This window comes from Lemur catta, chromosome 7, assembly GCF_020740605.2.
Source record: "Lemur catta isolate mLemCat1 chromosome 7, mLemCat1.pri, whole genome shotgun sequence".
Classification (NCBI taxonomy): domain Eukaryota; kingdom Metazoa; phylum Chordata; class Mammalia; order Primates; family Lemuridae; genus Lemur; species Lemur catta.
In genome coordinates this window covers 96,550,966-96,569,513 of record NC_059134.1, presented here as the reverse complement: position 1 = coordinate 96,569,513, position 18,548 = coordinate 96,550,966, and the positions used below count along the sequence as shown (strand labels likewise).

Sequence of the window (18,548 nt, the reverse complement as noted above, 5' to 3'; positions counted from 1 at the left end):
CAGCTGGAGGCCACCTTTCTGGCAGGCATCAGAGAGAGAGAGAGAGAGGGAGAGAGAGAGAAGGGGCTGAGAATCCTAGGCTTCTGGTCCTGTGCATCTCAGCTTTGTTCACGGCTGTATCCTGAGTGCCCAACACACAGTAGATGTTCAGTAAACACATCAATCTGCCAGGCACACCCTGCCTTTGGGAGCTGGGTGCCTGGCAGAATCTCCATCTGTCCAAATGTCAGCTGAGAAGGACACAGGAGGAAGAGAGGGGCAGTGACTGAGCCTTTACCTGGAAGGTAAATGAAACTGGGTTGGGGATTGGGTGGGGACAGCCCTATATCTTATTCCTTGGATCGTGCTGCCACCCGGTGGCCATTTACCTGTACTGCTACCTCCCTGCAGCTTCAAGCCATTATGGCAGTGGTCCCCAAGCTTTTTGGCACCAGGGGACTGGTTTCATGCAAGACAGTTTTTCCACGGGATGGGGGGGCGGAGGTTGTTTTGGGATGATTCAAGCACATACCTATATTGTGCAGTCAAACCTCTCTGCTAATGATAATTGGTATTTGCAGCCACTCCTCAGCTCTAGCATCACCACCTCAGCTCCACCTCAGATCATCAGGCATTAGATTCTTATAAGGAGCACACAACCTAGCTCCCACCCATGCGCAGTTTACAGTAGGGTTCGACGTCCTATGAGACTCTAATGCTGCTGCTGCTGTGACAGGAGGCGGAGCTTATGTGATGATGCGAGTGATGGGGAGCCGCTGTAAAGACTGATGAAGCTTCCCTCACCTGCAGCTCACCTGCTGTGTGGCTCAGTTCCTAATGGGCCCATACTGGTCCACAGCCCAGGGTTTGGGACCACGTGGATGGAGCAGGGCCTCCTTCCCTCCTATCCCCACCTGCCTCCTCAGACTCTCCCAGCCTTCCCTAGCAGCAAGAAAGACCTGCAGACACTCACTGACAACATTGCTTTCCTCTGCACTTCTGTTAGGCGCCTGCCTTCCATTTCCCTCGCAGCCCCCAAGGCTCAAGCCATGCTCAGCTTCACCTAACACTGCACTTACAGCCCTCTGTGCGGCTCCATTTATTCCTGGTGGCGCACTGGAAGGTAGCTGCTGTTACTGTCCCCATTCTACAGATGAGAAAATCTTACTGAATACATTTGGAAAATGCTGTGCGATACTCACCCCCCCTTCAGAGAGAAACATACAGTATCAACAAGCAAGTACGTATCTGCTAAATTTTGTTAACCTCATTGTCTCCCAATCTTATTTGACCTTAGAGACTAGGTCAGGTTTGGGAGAAGTGCCAATGACATCCCATAGAAACGAGGAGAGGGGACTTTTAGAAATGCTGGGTTAGGGTCATTGTCTGCATCTAACCAGGGTGGTACAAAGATGGAAAAACACATCGGATAAAGGTGAGTGGAAGGGACTTGAGACTGTGTAGCCCAGAGAAGACAAAGCTGAGGGAGTTCGAGGCCGAGAAGCTGCATGGCAGCACTTGGGCTGACCCCAGGAGTTTATACGGAGGTGGGTGAGGACGTCAAGCCCAGAACCAGGCCAGCTGCTGTGGGAGACGGTGAACGCCGCGTGCCTGGGAAGACTCCAGGACCACTTGATGCTCACCTTCCGGGTGTGCTGAGAGAGGGCTCCTTCCTTGGGTGGAGGTTGGCTTGGATGACCTCCGGGGTCTCCCACTGTTGGAAGACGCCAAGGGGAGCAGCTCCCAGGACATGCTGGGGTCACAGTCACTTGTAGGTTGGATGCCACTATCACATTTACTGCAAACACAAGCTGATGTTTTGCAAGTGGCTCCTTGTTCAGTTTCTAGTTGGAGGGTTTGGAGTTAGCCCCATAACTCCATTCACTCACTTGAATTCTTTTTTTCCTTCATATTTAAATTTAAATTTTTATTTTGATAAGTAAATAATATTTACCATTGACAAGTAATAATTATATATATTTATGCGGTACACTGTGAACTTTTTTTGATATATGTATACATTGTAGAATGATTATATCAAGCTAATTCACATATCCATCACCTCACATATTCATCACTTTTTTCCTTTTAACTTTTTGTAGAGACGGGGTCTCGCTATGTTGCCCAGGCTGGTCTTGAACTCCCGGCCTCAAGCAATCCTCCTGCCTCGGCTTCCCAAAGCACTGGGTTTACAGGCTTGAGCCACTGTGTCCGGCTTATCATTTTTTGTAGTGTCACTTGCTTGAATAATGAATGTTTGCTTTCCTGAGTGGGAGGGAAAGGGTGGAGTCGCAGCAGTGGCAAATAGCTCCAAACCTGTTACCTCTTTTATTGGCGCTGCCTTATAGCAGGTAGCATCCTGATTCACGCAGCATTAGGAGTTTATTCTCATGCTTGTAAAATGCTTTTATGAACACCGTGCCTCTATGGAGGCCTGTGATGTCGTTTGCTTTACCTTCCCAGCACTTCTGTTATCCTTTTTTACAGAAGGAGAGGGGTTTTATTAAGATCTCACAAGGAAGTATGCCTTACATGGAAATCTCATCGGCCATGTTATGTCCCAGCAGAAGAGCAGGGACCATCCCTGTTAGAGAACACAGTGAAGTTATCTAAAACAGCATTGTTAGCTCAAGTCCCCGGGCTCTATAGAGTGAAAGGGTGAGGTCTCGGGCCCAGGCTCTCCGCTCCCAGCTACGATGGCTTTTGCCGCAGCTGTACACTCACCAGAGAGCAAGCCGTAGTCTAAACACACCCTTCTGGAACCTCAATGTGCCTAGCCACAGAATGGACACATTTCTCAATGTTGATCTAAGGAAATGGTTTTCTGAGGCCGCTCCACCTGTCCTTAAAGTCCACAAAGATTTGCAGATGAGAAGCAGAGTTCAGATTATTATTATCATATAACCAACACAACACATGCTAACCTGAGTCCTTTGATGAATCCTTCCCGATAAGACAGCTTTATTACCTTCAGGCCATAAATGAGGAAGCTGAGACACAGAGGGGTGTGCCAACTTGCCCAAGGTCACACAGCTGGTCTCTGTGCTCCAAACCAGGCAGCTGGCTCCAGACCACTCATAAGCACCTCAGTCTGGGGTCTCCAGCTGTGTCCCAGCTCAGGGCTAAGCCATGCTGGCCCCTCAACTGGATGCTGGTGCTTGTCTTGCTGGCTCTGGCTCATCACCAGGGAGACCATCTCCTAGCTTAGGAAAGTCTCAGGAGGAAGGGGCCAAGGACTCTGAGGGACAATTAACCAATCTCTTTCCTCCTCCTCCTCCTCCTCCTCCCCTGCCTTCAAGGCTCCTTCTTGTGCCCAGCGGGGAGGAGAGACCACATTAGAATTCTCTCTGAGTTAAATAACAAGTGGAAGAATTTTAGCGGTCCCACGGGGCCTGAGGACTTCATCAGGGCAGCTCGAAAGAAGGGGATGCTTCATTTCCAGAACGGAGAGGCTGAGTCTGTCTCTGGAGGCCAGGGCTTAGGAGCTGGGGCAGCACTGAGCCTTTAGTTCTTGGCATTTACTCTGCGGCTCTGACTTACTTTGTTCTCGCATTCCTGGTTTATTATTTATAGAGCGGAAGGCGGGTGGCAGCTCCTTGGCAGGTGGGATGTGCAGGAAGGAGGCCAGAGCAGCGCCCCAGCACCCTCCCGTCCACCCCCAGGGAGTCAAGGAGGCGGCCAGGGAGCGGGTGTGAAGAGTGTGTGCTGTGTGTGCAGGAGGAGAGGGGTCTCCTAGGAAAGCGGGAGCTAGGCAGAGGGAAAGGGGGAGGCGCGATGGGGAGGCTGTGAAATAATAATAGTCACCAGCTCTTACTGAATCACCATCTCAGGCAAGGAGCTTGACATATGGTACCTCCCCTCCCCGTAACTCCCCGGGAGGAGCTATTCCTAAACCCATTTTCCAGATACAGGGACTGAGACTTAGAGATGTGAAGTGATTCAGCCAAGCCTTCGCTCCTGGCTGGGGTCAGAGCCAGGCTTCTATCCGGGTGCTCCATGTTCCAGCGGCTGCTGAGAGGCGGGAGGCAGGCGGGACTGAGATGCCCTCCTCTCTCGCGACCAGTGTGCTGACGAGGGCTGCGAGGATGGGTGGGGGGCCAGGAAGGTGGGATTCCAGGTTCTTCTCTTTAAACCAGAGCAGCTCCTCCCTTTTAACTGCTTTCTGCATTGAGTGCCTACCTACGATCTGAAATGAGGCTGAATATTACAAATCAAACGGGGTGGCCACGCAGACGGTGAGTTTGCGGATTGTGCCTCGTAGGGGGAGGGACAGGGCAGGGAGAACAGGGCTGTGATTGAGGCTCCATCCACCACGGCTGGTCCTCCTGAGGAACAGGGCATCAGAGGGCTGGGAAGTGTCCTCCCTGCTGGTTTTCAGGAAGGCCCTGGAAGGCAAGCTCAGGCCAAGCACCAGCCAGTGCTTCCGGGGACACAGGTCCCAGGGATCTCCTTCTCCTTGCTCCTCAGGTCCCCACAGGATCCAGAAAGGGGACTGGCTCTTAGGAAGTCCCGCCCCACAGAGGACACCGGGGATTACCACCTGGGCCCAGAAAAGATGGGAGAAAGTCCGGGCCTCTCTGTTCACCTGGGCTGGGGAGAGGAAAGCAGTGGGGAAGGTGCCGACCACAGATGAGCAGCTGGGGCGAGGGGTGGGGTGAGAGCACGACAGCCGCCAGGCCAGGCTGGTGTTGCTGCCATAAACGCTGGCTCGGGTTATGCACGCTCTGGAGAGGCCGTGCATCTTACCTGCCTGGGAGGCATAATAGGGAAGATATTCGAGTTAACACTGCAGCATTAAAAATCCTTTCAAATTCGAGTGCGTCCAAGCCATCATCTGTCTGCACAGGGCTGCATGGCCTCTGCAGGTTTTCCGGCTCTGTCCTGCTCCCTCTGTCCTCTGGCACACCAGCCAGGGCCATCTCCCCGACTCAGCTCTCATCACGTCTGTCTATCTCAATCTCACACACACATGCACAGGTTAAAACGCTTTTGTAGCTTCCTGTTCATTCCTTTCCTGTAAAAAATGAAAGCTCTCTCGGGGTGTCTGAGGTCCGGCCTCTGTTCCCATCCACCTTATACCACTCGCCTCTGCTTCCTCGACTCTGGCCACAGCGACCTTCTTTTCTTCCCCCTGTCCCCCTACCCCCGGTTTGCCAGGCTCCTCCCCTTGGCAGAGGGGGGCTTCTCTGCCTTGGACCCTCTTCCTTTCCTTTTTTTCACCTGGGTTGCTCCTACTTGTCCTTCAGGTCTTGGCTCCAGAAAACCTCATTCCCTGAGCTGGTCAAACAGCTCCATAGAAGCTTCTCTCCTGGAACTGGGCACCTCTGAGTCCAGTGAAATTTTACATTTGTTTGTGGAGATTAGTGGATTCATGTCCATCTCCTGCCTTACGCTGCAAGCCCCACGAGGGCAAGGACCCCGCCGTCTGCTTTCGCCCACCATTCTGTCCTCAGCGCACGATGCCTGGCATGTAGAGACACTCCGTACGTTTTTGCTAAATTACTGACAGTGGATTCATGAAGTCACAATAGCGCCTGGGTTTCTGTGCACACAGATGGGGCTCGGGCCAGGGGCTGGGCCACAGAGTGCACTAATGCAGCAGGAAGACGCTGTCCGTGGGGAGCTGTCAGGCTGGAAGGTGGATGAGGTTGGATATCAAGACGCCACAAGCCTCACATGCTTGCTCTGGCAGGCTGGGCTCCAGCCCTGAGGACTGGAGGATTCGATCTGATCACGATGGGGAGAAGAGACAAGGGCTGAGTGGGCCGGCCCAGGAGCTGGCTGTCTCTAGTCCCCATCAATCTCCCGCCTGGAGCCAGTGGAGCTGGGCTAGGCCGGGAATGTGGTGAGCCAGCTTTTGCACTCACCTGGACCAACATACCATCTTGCGGCCATAAACAATCACAGCATTGAATATACATGCAAACACCGCACATTCATGAACTAACTTTGAGCCAAGCAAGCCCTGGAGATACAGACATGAAATGTTAGCAGATCTCATGTCTCACAAAGCCTCAACATTGGAACTTCAAGGCCATTTAATCCTACTCCAAAGTTTGAATCCTTTTCTAATAGCACTGGATGTACAGCCTTGTTACAATACCCACGTACGACCGGAAGCCGACTGGCTCTCGCTGAGCACGCAGAGCAAAATACATCGCTTACAAAGTCGAATCTAGCCACCCTTCCACACACGTCCTCACACACTGCTCCCACCTTCCAGGCAAGCAGGCCGGGGCACACACAGCTCCAGCCCACATGCCCAAGGGATGTCCCCTTTGACCTGCTTGAATTAACTCAGGACAGTTAGGCAGTGGCTTGTTGTCTCACACAGGGACCCATTGTTTCAGGAACAGCATGACACCAGAGACCCGCACATCAGCAAAGAAAACCTTTGAAGTTTCTGCTCGTGTTTCCTGGTGCCCACCAGTGTGGAAATGACCACAAGAAAGACAGAACCTGCGTTTCTTCTGCCAGCCATTGTCTGCTCCGTGGGCCTTTGTGTGTGTGTGTGTAGGTGTGTATGCCCCCAGGACGTGGGGGCTGAGAGCAGGTGGTTGGACCTTCCTGGCTCTTCCGCAGCTCCCAGGATGGGTTACGTGGCCCAAAGTCAGGGGGAGGTAGAGACCTTATGTTTTGTGACAAAGGAGCATTTCTGGATTCTTAGGGAATCTGCCCTACGTTCAGAAAAGCTACTTGTCTCCTCAGCAACTCTTCCCTTCAGCGTTATTTGTGCCTGTGTTTCTCCCCACCTCAAGGGGCAGTTCCTCCTTTGTCCTACCCTCCAAGAGCCAGAGCTTCTTCCCTTGCCAAGCTCCCTCACCGTCTCAGCCGTCCATGTCAGGAGGGAATTCCTCCTTCCAAAGCAGATCCAGCTCTCTCCTTCCCCCCCATCGTTTTCAACTTGATCAACCTGCCATCATCTCCCTTGTCTCAGTGCCTTCCCTTCCCTCTTCCTGTGCTCCCTTGTCCTTCTGAGACCCCAAAGAGTCGACTGAGGGGAATGGGAAGATGGGGGTGGGGTGGGCTGCCTGTTCTCTCGTTGGAGGGATGAGAGGAGGGAGAGTGGAGATGGAGCACCTGGGACCTCCCTGGTGGACGGCAGTGCCGGGGCAGAGATCTTACTCCTTAGAGTGTGTGTCTCGAAACCACTCTCCAACACTGGGGGATTTACTGGGAAAAAGAATTCATCTGTGGACCAGATCCTGGGTGGGGGTGGCAGAGGCCAGACCTTAGGACACGGCTCTGCAGAAGAAAGGATTTCCCCCAAGAGAGGAGAAGCTCAGGAAGCTGGGTGGTGGCACTGAGACAAGAGGCGCGGGACAGGATGCCAGGCAGCCCTCCCTTCCTAGGACCTGAAGGGCCACAGACTCACCCCACAAAGTAGGAGATGATCAGAAGCTGAACGACTCGGTTGATGATCCCGATGGTCCAGCTCTTCACAACTACCGACTTGGTAGTCTCATAGGTGAAGAAGTCTGATATGCAGTTCATGCCGAGAGAGTGCTCAGGGGCCACTCGGACGGGCCGGATAGCGGACTCAGGAGAGCGAGGTCCTTGGGACAGGGAGACAGAGATCGCAGCCTGGAAGCGGCAGCTTAGAGGGGCTCAAGGAATGGGGAGCCTGTTCCTTTCAGTCAGGCAACCCTAGTCAGTGTCCAGGCTCTCTCTGCTCTTGTCACTCTGGCTGCCAAGATGCCAGGGCCAGGGCGGGGGACCCCCTTTATGTTCATCTCCACTCCACTCCCCTGTGATGTCACAGCAGGGGTGGGGTCTCCGGTTCTGGGCTCCTGATTGCCTGGGATGTAGCTGGCGGGGGCCCTCTGGGACTTGTGTTTTATCTGCACTCTGTCTACTATTTCTGTTCCGTTCTCTTCTGCTGCATCCTCACTCCAGCTCACCAGCTGCTCACGCTCTCCCTAAAGCCCCTTGCAGCATCCCATCCCCCAGTCACTTAACAGCTTTGCCTGAGCTGAGGACCTCCTTCATTCCTGAGTGTCTGTCGAATCCTACCCAGTTCTGCAGCCATCCCCTTCCTTCCCCTGAGTTGCCTCCGGTGGCATGGATTGGGGGGGGGGGCGTCTCTTGAACATTTTTCTGGGACTCCGGGGTTGGGATGAGTAAAGAGTCACATATTTCTAACTCCAGTTGGCTATGGCTGAAGGTCTACCTGTAGCATAACAGTTATCACATTTTTTTTTTTTTTACCGTCAGCTTAGTTACCTGAATCATTCATTAGATTATGTTTTCCTGAAACTTGTTCACTAGTTTCTCAAATGAATTTATATTGCCAGAGAGTGCTGGAATAGCCATACCCAGCGGTTAAAGCTATAAGTTCAGGGGAGACAAGGATGCATTCCTGTTATCTCTTATCCCAGGATTGAGTTAACAAACTGGTGTAATGATTGTTAGAGAAATCTTGAGTTTAAATATTCTGTCCTAATGTCTTTGTACAGGACATACATAATCAGTCCTTCTGAACATAGAGTCACTGTGATTCTGACAGAAGAGAACTGGGTTCTAGTCTCCAGGTTTGTTGCCAACTCACTGGTACCTTGGGCAACGCCTCTTTGGGCCTCAGTTTCCCCATCTGCAAAAGGAGGTTGGAGTAGAACTCAAACATCTCTTCCAGGTCTGGCCCTCTGTGATTTTGCAAGATGCACCCTGGGACTGTAGGAGGGAGGCTTGGCTTCCGCAACCCCAGGACCATGTGGTTTCAAATCAGTTCTGCCTCCAGGGAGAATCTGACACCAGCAGTTGAACTTGACACTGACATTTGCCAGCCTCCTGCGGGGGATCCATAAATTGTGGTTATGGATGTGAAGATTTTGGATGTAGACTCGTTTCAAAAACGACCTAATCCCACGACAGTACAGCCAGAGAGCAGTACAGTCACAAAGACACCAACGCCTGCATTTCTCCCCACGACTCTTTAAATTTTCTTCTTGTCCCACAGACTCCTTTCCACGCCACACAAACTATTTGGCAGAAGAGAGCGACCTGCATCATTCCAATGCCAGCCCTCCCTCCCCCGGAGAAAGTCTGATGAAATAAAAGATAAAAGTACACAATTTCCCTTTAGAATCTGGTCTCCACTGAGGAAGTATCTGCAGCTTTCTAAAGAGCCTCACACTGTCCCATTTATTCCTCAGACCCCACCTGGTGCGACTTCGCCGCAACCACCCTTCCCTCAGGTCATCCAGAGTCGTCGACGCTCTATGTGACCGTCTCGTAGGAGGGCCGGTTTGTGCCTCTCTAGCCAGCTCATCCTCTCTATGGTCCGTGCGCGGCTTCCGGTGGCGGGCCGCGGGGCCGCGCACGCGGGAAAAGCTTCCCCAGCGTTCCCCCCCAATCCCCCGCGTCCCCGCCCCCCTCCGTGTCCCCCCCATCGCGCCCACCTCCCGCGCCCGGGCGGTGGCGAGGCTGCAGCTTGAGGAGGTAGGTGGTCGGCGTTTCCTGGCCCCAGGGAAGGCCCCGCTCCCCCCCGGGACGCTCGAAATGGACCGTTCCGCGTTCGAATCCGCGGGCAGCGGGCGAATCCATTTTTAGGGGGAGGGGTGAACCGCGGGTCTGGGGCCGCGCCGTGGTGGGAACGGTACGAGGGGAAACCCTGCACTGTGAGCTGAGTTGGGGCGCGGGCAAAGTGCAGGCTCTGGGCAGGCCCTGTGGTTCCGCTGCTCGTTGCCATGGCTCCCAGTGGAGCGCCCAGGGCGGATGTGGGGTTGGGAAGTAAGCGCTACTCCAGGCCCGGTTCTCCAGCCAGGCCCGGGCCTGGCCCCACGAGCACTGCAAAGCGCGCCTGTGGGTTTCCAGGTAGAAGAGATGCCGAGACATCCCAGGCGTAGCCAGAACAAGCCACCTGGCTCCATCCGTGAGCAAAGTGAAGTGTTGTGTTTCTTGCTTATCTGTCTCCCTCTTGAATTCAGACTCCCAACCTGCTGAGTATCTGCACAGCCACCCAGGAGTTGGGGCCCAGCTCGCAGTTTATTCGGTTCCCCTTGTGCAGCCTAGGGCTCTGTGCCCGGGCCACCACAGGCAGGGCAGCATGGCAGAGACACTGGAGTTCAACGACGTCTATCAGGAGGTGAAAGGCTCCATGGTGAGAATGGCTTGGGCATCTAATATAGGTGAAGAGAGGGAAGGAGGGTAGAGTTTTTATCCGTTAACAAGAGCTTCGTTTCATAAGCTATCACTTTGGAAGAGGAAGACCCTGTACAACGTGTACACCTGGTGTTTTCCCCAACACAAGGCAGTGCTGAGTGTCTCAAAAGTCATGGGGACCGTATATGCTGTTCAATCCTAAATCTCTATGTTACAAATGAGGAAACTGAGGACCTTCAAGTGTTCTGGATGCCAGGGCCAGGTTTAGACTCCAGACTTCCTGGCCACTTGACTCTTATTACTGACCCTCACCACTTTAGCTGTTGCTCTTGCATTGCTAATTTGGCCAGCCCTTAGCAGCCAGAATGGGTGTTGCGTAGAGAATTGTACCCAGTACATGCTATGTACTGTCGCCATGCATCTGGGCCTGCTTTTCCCACAGAATGATGGTCGGCTGAGGTTGAGCCGCCAGGGCATCATCTTCAAGAATAGCAAGACGGGCAAAGTGGACAACATCCAGGCTGGGGAGTTGACAGAAGGCATCTGGCGCCGTGTAGCTCTGGGTCATGGACTTAAACTGCTCACAAAGAATGGCCATGTCTACAAGTATGATGGCTTTCGAGAATCGGTGAGATGTCCTGTTGGTATAAGCCTCCTGTTTACTGTGCCGTCTTGCTTTAATCTTCTTGAGATTTGGGGTTCCTTCCTCTGATAACCATGTAGTTGCTAGTTTGAGCTCCTTAGAGCAGAGCTACGGATGCCATTAAGCAAACAGTGTTCAGCTTTGAGTATCGAAGTCCTGTGAGTTTCCTTGTCTCTTGACTCCAGAAGATTTACTCCTATTTTGGTTTAGATGGTGGTTTCCACTTTTATCTGGGTTCAGAATCTTGATGCTTCAGCTTGGGTTTCATTTCTGAATTTGAACTGCTTGAGTTAAAGACTTGGTTTTCATTCCCACTTTTATTAAAGCAATACCTAGACAGAGTTTAAAAACTCAGATAGCACTGTGAGGCCCATAACCAGGAATGTCAGTTTCTTACTTTACTCCCCTAACCTGAGATCCAGTTCCCAGAAGCAACCTCTTTCAACATGTTTTAAGCAATTTTAGAGCTTGAGATGCTAAGTCACCATGGATTTCTGATAAAGCGTATTTGGGACAGTTTCTCAGAAATAGATAATCCCAGGACATTCAAGTCTGTGTTAAGGCCACCAGGGTTTATTGGGATTGTGCTTTCTCCCCTCCACCCACAGGAGTTTGAGAAACTCTCTGATTTCTTCAAAACTCACTATCGCCTTGAGCTAATGGAGAAGGACTTATGTGTGAAGGGCTGGAACTGGGGGACAGTGAAGTTTGGTGGTGAGTCCCAGGGAAGGTTGAGGTTTGGGGGAGAAGGTAGGATGAAGGGTTTCAGCCTTTAACTTGTTTTGCTCTCTTCCCTCTGCCCGTGTCTCTGATTCCCTATCAGTTTACATATTCATCGTGTATTTATCAAGCAACTACAGTGTGTTAGGCACTGTGCCTGGTCTTGGGGTACAGTGTGAACAAAATAACCCTAGTATGCTATTCTCATGGAACTTACAGTTTGGTGGGAATGTTTATACAGACATTAGAGGAGGAGCTTGTGGCTTGATAAGCTCTTTCCTCACAGGGCAGCTCCTTTCCTTTGACATTGGTGACCAGCCCGTCTTTGAGATACCCCTCAGCAACGTGTCCCAGTGCACTACAGGCAAGAATGAGGTGACATTGGAATTCCACCAGAATGATGATGCAGAGGTGTCTCTCATGGAGGTGCGCTTCTACGTCCCTCCCACACAAGAGGATGGTGTGGACCCTGTTGAGGTGAGGCTTCCCGTGGTTGCCTTGAGAACAGATGGAGCTTAGCAGGCCTTGGCTGGCTTGGGAGCAGGGGCCTGCTGCCTGATTACCAGTGTGCTTTTGCAGGCCTTTGCCCAGAATGTGTTGTCAAAGGCGGACGTAATCCAAGCCACTGGAGATGCCATCTGCATCTTCCGGGAGCTGCAGTGTCTGACTCCCCGTGGTCGTTACGACATTCGGATCTACCCCACCTTTCTGCACCTGCACGGCAAGACCTTTGACTACAAGATCCCCTATACCACGGTACTGCGTCTCTTTTTGCTGCCTCACAAGGACCAGCGCCAGATGTTCTTTGTGGTAAGCAGCAACCCCGGAGGGTGGATAATTCAGGTTTTTACCTCAGTTTTTAGCAGACAGATCTCACTGGGTTCAGGGTTCTATGTTGGTTAATTGCAAGCTCTTGTGGAGCATCTTGTTGTCCTCTTTTCATTACCAGATCAGCCTGGATCCCCCCATCAAGCAGGGCCAAACCCGTTACCACTTCCTGATCCTCCTCTTTTCCAAGGACGAGGACATCTCCTTGACTCTGAACATGAACGAGTGAGTGTCTCCCTGGACTTGCTTCCTGCCACTGTTTAGGCAGGAGACAGGCATGCTGTTAGAAGGCAGTAGTGCGTGTGACCTCATCTTGCTCTATTTCTAGGGAAGAGGTGGAGAAGCGCTTTGAGGGGCGGCTCACCAAGAACATGTCAGGATCCCTCTACGAGATGGTCAGCCGGGTCATGAAAGCACTGGTGAACCGCAAGATCACAGTCCCAGGCAACTTCCAAGGGTGAGAGTGCAGGCCCAGGGCCCTGGCCTGCCGGGGGATGGGAAATGCCTGGACTCTTTGGTAAACCCCTTTTGAGTTGGGAATGCAGCCTGCTAGAGGCCTGGATGGGACCTTGTGTCATGATGGGTGTCAGCACCTTTGTCAGAGCAGCTTAGTGAGATTTACTCAGTTGAGGGCCTGAGGACACACGTGTCATTGCTGCTAGATATGCCCTTTGGCTCTGCTGAGGTCGGCACTGACTGGGCTCCCTGCACACTCAATAGGCACTCAGGGGCCCAGTGCATCACCTGTTCCTACAAGGCCAGCTCAGGACTGCTGTACCCGCTGGAGCGGGGCTTCATCTATGTCCACAAGCCACCCGTGCACATCCGCTTCGATGAGATCTCCTTTGTCAACTTTGCCCGTGGCACCACCACCACTCGCTCCTTTGACTTTGAAATTGAGACCAAACAGGGCACTCAATATACCTTCAGCAGCATTGAGAGGTGAGAGCTCCGCCAGTCACTCCTGGGCATCCTGGTCCTGGTCCTGCTCCACCCTCGAACGGCAGCCTGGCATGGCCGGGGCCCCTCTCTAAGCCCTGAGCAGAATTTTTCATTTGCTTCATTGGGATTTAGTCCTTTTCTCTGGAGTAAGCAGATTTGGATGCCTCTCCGTTGCTTTCCTTCTGTTTGTTAAAAAAAGTTATTTTCCATATCGTGAAAGCTATGTGTGTTCAGTATTAGCCCTTTTTCTCTTCTACTCCCCCCATGATGGACATTCTGTCTCTTTCTTTCCTGGGATGAGCTTTGTGCTTGAGAACATAGCAGCTAGTGTCTATTGAGTGCTCACTGTAGCCTAAATGTTTTGCAAACATCTTCATGTTTAATCCTCACATCAACGCTGTGAAGTATGAAATGCCAATAAAAAGATGAAAACGTCCCCTCTCCCACACTCTTGCCCTGCTCAGTGCATATTTGGTAAACAGATACACACTCTTCTCTGCCTTTTCTTTCTCAGAGCTCTTCAGAGCCATGCAGGGCTCTGTCAGGCTAATGTCTGACTCTTTCTTGCTGCTGTCCTTTCGGGGGGGTCTCTGAGCTGTTGGGTTGGATAGTGTGGTCAAGAGCTCCAGGTCCCATGGTCTACCCTGGCCCATCGGTGTCAGAACACTGTTTACTCCACCCCTGTGTTGGCCCTACCTGTCTGCTGACACAGTGCATCTCCCCTCACAGGGAGGAGTATGGAAAGCTGTTTGATTTTGTCAACGCAAAAAAGCTCAACATTAAAAACCGAGGATTGAAAGAGGTACCTCTGTGTGGGAAGGAAGAGCCTCTCTCCTGTTCTTTCTGTAGGGGAGAAAGGGGCAGAGATTTTTCCAGCTTCTTTTTCATTCTCTCTTCTCTTCTTACCCTTGTAGAAAAAAGAGGTGCGTGTGACCCTTTCCCTTCCTGGTGCAGGTTTCCTCTGCATGACTTTAGATCAGTCTCTGCAGCCCCTCAAGAGCCCTGAGTGGGGCCAAGGGAGGGAGGGGCTTGGACTAACCCAGTTGGCAGGAGTACTTGGGCACAGGCCCTGCACGTTGGCTGTGTGTGGACATTCCAGCCCCAGGGTCTTCTGGGAGCTGCTGCTCTGGCTTTACAGGCATGGGGGAGTGCTTTTGAGTGTGCAGGGATTGTGGCTTGAGGGCAAGTTGGTCCTCACTCCGTCTCTTCCCTGGCTAGGGCATGAACCCCAGCTACGATGAGTATGCCGACTCTGATGAAGACCAGCATGATGCCTACTTGGAGAGGATGAAGGAGGAGGGCAAGATCCGGGAGGAGAATGCCAATGACAGCAGCGATGACTCGGGAGAAGAAACTGGTGGGCTAGCCTCAGTGCTGGGGCATAGGGACAGTCAGACTTTCTCCTCCTCGTGGCCTGGGTGGGGCTTGCCCTTAGGCCACAGCTGGGTGTCTGGGAAAGGGGGCGGGATTTCCACTGGGGGAAGCTGATGCATCCTGTGTCCTTTTTCAGATGAGTCATTCAACCCAGGTGAAGAGGAAGAAGATGTGGCAGAGGAGTGAGTTTTGGTTGTACCTTGTTGGGGTGAGATGGTGACCTACAAGCTTTAGAGACCAGAAGATTTCTGGACATTTCGTGTGCCCCAGCGTTAGGCACTGACTCAGGATGGGAAAGTGACCTCCAATGAAGCGATACACGAAAACATTTCAGAAATTGGCGAGGGGTTTATAAGTATAAGACATGTTTTGGAGTGAGAGCCCATGCTTGCCCACCTGCTCACTGGGAGTTGCTGGACAGGTCATTGAATCTGTTTCCTCATCTGTGAATGGCAGTAGTACCTGTGCCAGATTGGTTAAGGCTCTTGATTGCCAGTGGCAGAAATGTGACTCAAACTGACCATAAAAGGGAATGTATAAAAGGGAATTTTGTGAGTTCATGTAACTGCAGAGTCCGGGGATACACCTGGCTTCTGGCACTACTGGATCTAGGCACTCATCTGTTTTTTCCGATTTTCTTAGTTTTAGATAAGTTTGTCCCATGGGGTGCCTGGTGACTTTCAGAAGCTTTGGGCAGGCTTAATCTTACTGGTTTAATACCCAGAAGTGCCTCTTCTCTTGGTGAACAGCATAGTGAATGGCATGGTCACCTGCCCCCTCCTAGCCTGAATTAGGAGGATGTGCATGGCTCCAATGGGCCAGGACGAGGCAAGTGCCCACCCTTAGAGCCTATGGTTGGGTGAGCCCCTCCTGAGTAGGGGCAAGGTAGTTTCAAACAGAAAATTGGGACTCCACTGTCTTATTCCAGAAGGATTGGGAATGAATGTTGGGCAGCAGAAAACTCCCATATGGGTGCACACTGGGTTGCACTGAAGTTGATTTTCCTCATTTTTGGTAGTAGCCAATTATCTCTTAATCAGAATGGACTGTAGGGTAGATTACGATGATTAAGGGAAGTGGTGAAGTGGACCTGGGCCATGTTAGGCCAAGACCAAAGAGAGCAGCTAAAACCTGTTGGTTCATTTGTTTTTCATTGATTGATTCAATAACTAATCCATTGCTGTGTCTGGGTCTGGAGAGGGGGTTATGGAAGAAGCCACCTCAGCAAATGGGAGGAAGCAGGATTGGGGATTGGTGGGGGGAGACTGTCCTCTGGTCTTCCTCCCTCGCCCTTTCTGGGCACGTGTTTTTGGATTTATTGTCCTCCTGTCCTGAGGCTATGGGGTCTGGTCTTCCCTCCCCTCCCTGAGTGTAAACCCTACGCTCTGGCAGGTTTGATAGCAATGCCTCAGCCAGCTCCTCCAGTAATGAGGGTGACAGTGACCGGGATGAGAAGAAGCGGAAACAGCTCAAAAAGGCCAAGATGGCCAAGGATCGCAAGAGCCGCAAGAAGCCTATGGAGGTGCAGACTCTCCTCTAGATGGGAGGGGTGGGTGTGTGTCGGGAATCCATTCTCTTTACCTTCTGCCTACCACCAGTAGGACCTGTTGATTCGTCTTCCTGGGGCTGCTTTTTGTAGCCAGTAATTATTACGTTGAGGGGTATCATCTTGGAAATTTTTGTCTCTGGTCCTGAGGTAATTAGCTTCTAGAAGATCTGAATTAGCAGACAGGCTTCTTCTGTCTCAGGAGCCCAGAGGAAATGAGGTCCCTAGTAAGCTAGGCACTGGGGGACAGAGGGGAAGACATGATCCCTGCCCTTAGGGAACTCTCAGTCTAGCCTGATGCTGTTTTCCTCTGTTTTTTTCCCCAAGTTCGGTGATCCAAATAATTTCTTTGGGAGAATGTTGTCGTGGGGGAGTGGTCTGAGGGAAATAGATAGCTGAAGGCATTTGAGTTCTCTCTTACATAGGTGAAGAAAGGCAAAGACCCCAATGCCCCCAAGAGGCCCATGTCTGCCTACATGCTGTGGCTCAATGCCAGTCGAGAGAAGATCAAGTCAGACCACCCTGGCATCAGTATCACAGATCTTTCCAAGAAGGCAGGCGAGATCTGGAAGGGAATGTCCAAAGAGAAGAAAGAGGTGAGTAGCAGCAGAGAAGAGGGTGGCGAATCTCACAGGCTCGTGAGAGGGGCTTTCTTGGGGCGGTGATGTAACTGACAGAGGGGCCAGGGTGAGCTGTTGGTGGAACTTTTCTGTATAGATTTCGCCTGCATCGGGGAAGAGATCTCATTCTTTGCTGGTTTTGTGTGTTTGTGTGAGACAGGAGTGGGATCGCAAGGCTGAGGATGCCAGGAGGGAATATGAAAAAGCCATGAAAGAATATGAAGGAGGCCGAGGCGAGTCTTCCAAGAGGTGAGTGTTGGGAACAACATGGCCCAGTAACTGCCTTTTTGGCAGAGTATTTTTTGCAGGTCAGAGGTGAGCATAGGAATGTTAACGATAGTAGACACACTTTTGACCGCAGTAGGGCAGTGTTCTCAAACCTGGGAGCCATTGCCCAAGCATTGGGTGATGTGGTAGGGATTCAAGTCACCAGATAAACATAGCCCATTTTCCTGGAGGGTCCATTTTATTTGAAGGTATGGGGGAATTAAATTATTATGGGGCACAATGCACAATTCACATGAATTTTTAAAGATGAACCAAGAAATATCAAATAAGTTTTGTGTACGGGCTGCTTCAGGCCATGATCTCGATTCTTTTGGTGTGCTCTCTCTTCCAGTGACATGGCTGTTTACATTCAGAGTGAAATGGGCAGTGTGGCTGGGATTGGGAAAGGCCTTGTCAAAGCTGGGAGAGGTTTGGCCCAGCCCCTTTTCCCTCTTGCTAATATAGGGACAAGTCAAAGAAGAAGAAGAAAGTAAAGGTAAAGATGGAGAAGAAATCAATGCCCTCTAGGGGCTCGTCATCCAAGTCGTCCTCGTCGTCAAGGCAGCTAAGTGAGAGCTTCAAGAGCAAAGAATTTGTGTCTAGTGATGAGAGCTCTTCAGGAGAAAACAAGAGCAAAAAGAAGAGGAGGCGGAGTGAGGTGCGGTAGGCACGTGGGGGCTGTGGGGCTGGGCAGGTGAGGGCATGTGAGTGTGTGTGGGGTGGTCTGTAAGCATAATGAGTTGGAGTGGATGGGTGGGATTCTGAGGTTCCAAAGGTGGGTACTGCAGTTGTAGGGAGGGGCAGGGAATTGGAGGCCCTTCACCAATGGAGAGTGGCCAGGAGTCCAGCCAGGACTCCACACCTTTCCCCTTAAGAGACATTTGGTTTTCAGGACTCCGAAGAAGAGGAACTAGCCAGTACTCCCCCCAGCTCAGAAGACTCAGCGTCCGGATCCGATGAGTAGAGAGGAGGAGGATTCTCCCTCCTTGCGCTTGCCTTGTCACACCCCCAGGCTCCCCACCCATGTTTTGGTACCAGTTTCTCCTCAAGAAATGTAGCCCTTGGATTCTGTGCCATCTGAACAAGCTGTCCTGCTGGTATGCACTTCACTGGGGCAGCAGGGGAGGCCTCTTCACTCTGCTGCTTCATGAGGATGGCTCTTTATAATGTGGGGAGAGACTGGGTGGGAGGCAGGGCAATGCAGGATCCAAATCCTCATCCTACTTTCCCGACCTTAGGGGTATAGCTGCTTCTTGTCTTGTTCAAGTTGCTGCAGCAGGGGTCATGTGAGGTCAGGCCTGTAGCTCCTAACTGGGGTCTATTTCTACTTTTATTTTGTATTTCTGGTATGTGAAAATCATTTAATAAAGGGAACTGACTTTGGAAACTATGTTCTTATGTCTTTTTTCTGGCTCTGTTGTATTGCTCCCTCTTCTCTTGGTAGTGGTTACCGTTGTGTCATGACTGGGCAGGGCCCTCTTGGCTGGCCGGGAAGCAAGTCTCCAGGTACATTCTGTTCTGTTCCCGG

General features: G+C 51.7%; 2 protein-coding genes across 2 annotated transcripts in view; one reads left to right on the top strand and one right to left on the bottom strand.

Moving 5' to 3' along the window:
• P2RX3 (purinergic receptor P2X 3) overlaps positions 1-7,582 on the bottom strand; it is a 28,142-nt gene extending 20,560 nt beyond the window's left edge. Inside the window, exon 1 of the mRNA XM_045558080.1 lies at positions 7,355-7,582. Coding sequence (XP_045414036.1) covers positions 7,355-7,473 — 119 coding nt within the window. The 5' untranslated portion in view covers positions 7,474-7,582. The remainder of the gene's footprint in view (positions 1-7,354) is intronic.
• A 1,666-nt stretch (positions 7,583-9,248) lies between these two features.
• On the top strand, positions 9,249-18,407 carry SSRP1 (structure specific recognition protein 1). Its single transcript, XM_045558079.1, has 17 exons — positions 9,249-9,417; positions 9,906-10,078; positions 10,523-10,708; positions 11,332-11,437; positions 11,730-11,920; positions 12,023-12,253; positions 12,393-12,496; positions 12,600-12,728; positions 12,992-13,213; positions 13,943-14,015; positions 14,432-14,570; positions 14,724-14,769; positions 15,980-16,109; positions 16,559-16,729; positions 16,914-17,002; positions 17,486-17,678; positions 17,913-18,407. The coding sequence occupies exons 2-17, from the start codon at positions 10,025-10,027 to the stop codon at positions 17,982-17,984; spliced, it is 2,136 nt and encodes a 711-aa protein (XP_045414035.1). The 5' UTR covers positions 9,249-9,417; positions 9,906-10,024; the 3' UTR covers positions 17,985-18,407.
• The last annotated feature ends 141 nt before the right edge of the window (positions 18,408-18,548 follow it).

Excerpts from the sequence above, each read along its gene's own strand:
- SSRP1 (XM_045558079.1), top strand. The coding sequence starts at position 10,025 with ATGGCAGAGACACTGGAGTTCAACGACGTCTATCAGGAGGTGAAAGGC. Across the intron at positions 10,709-11,331 it reads ATGATGGCTTTCGAGAATCG|GAGTTTGAGAAACTCTCTGA; the intron begins GTGAGATGTCCT and ends CTCCACCCACAG. Across the intron at positions 17,003-17,485 it reads CGAGGCGAGTCTTCCAAGAG|GGACAAGTCAAAGAAGAAGA; the intron begins GTGAGTGTTGGG and ends TTGCTAATATAG.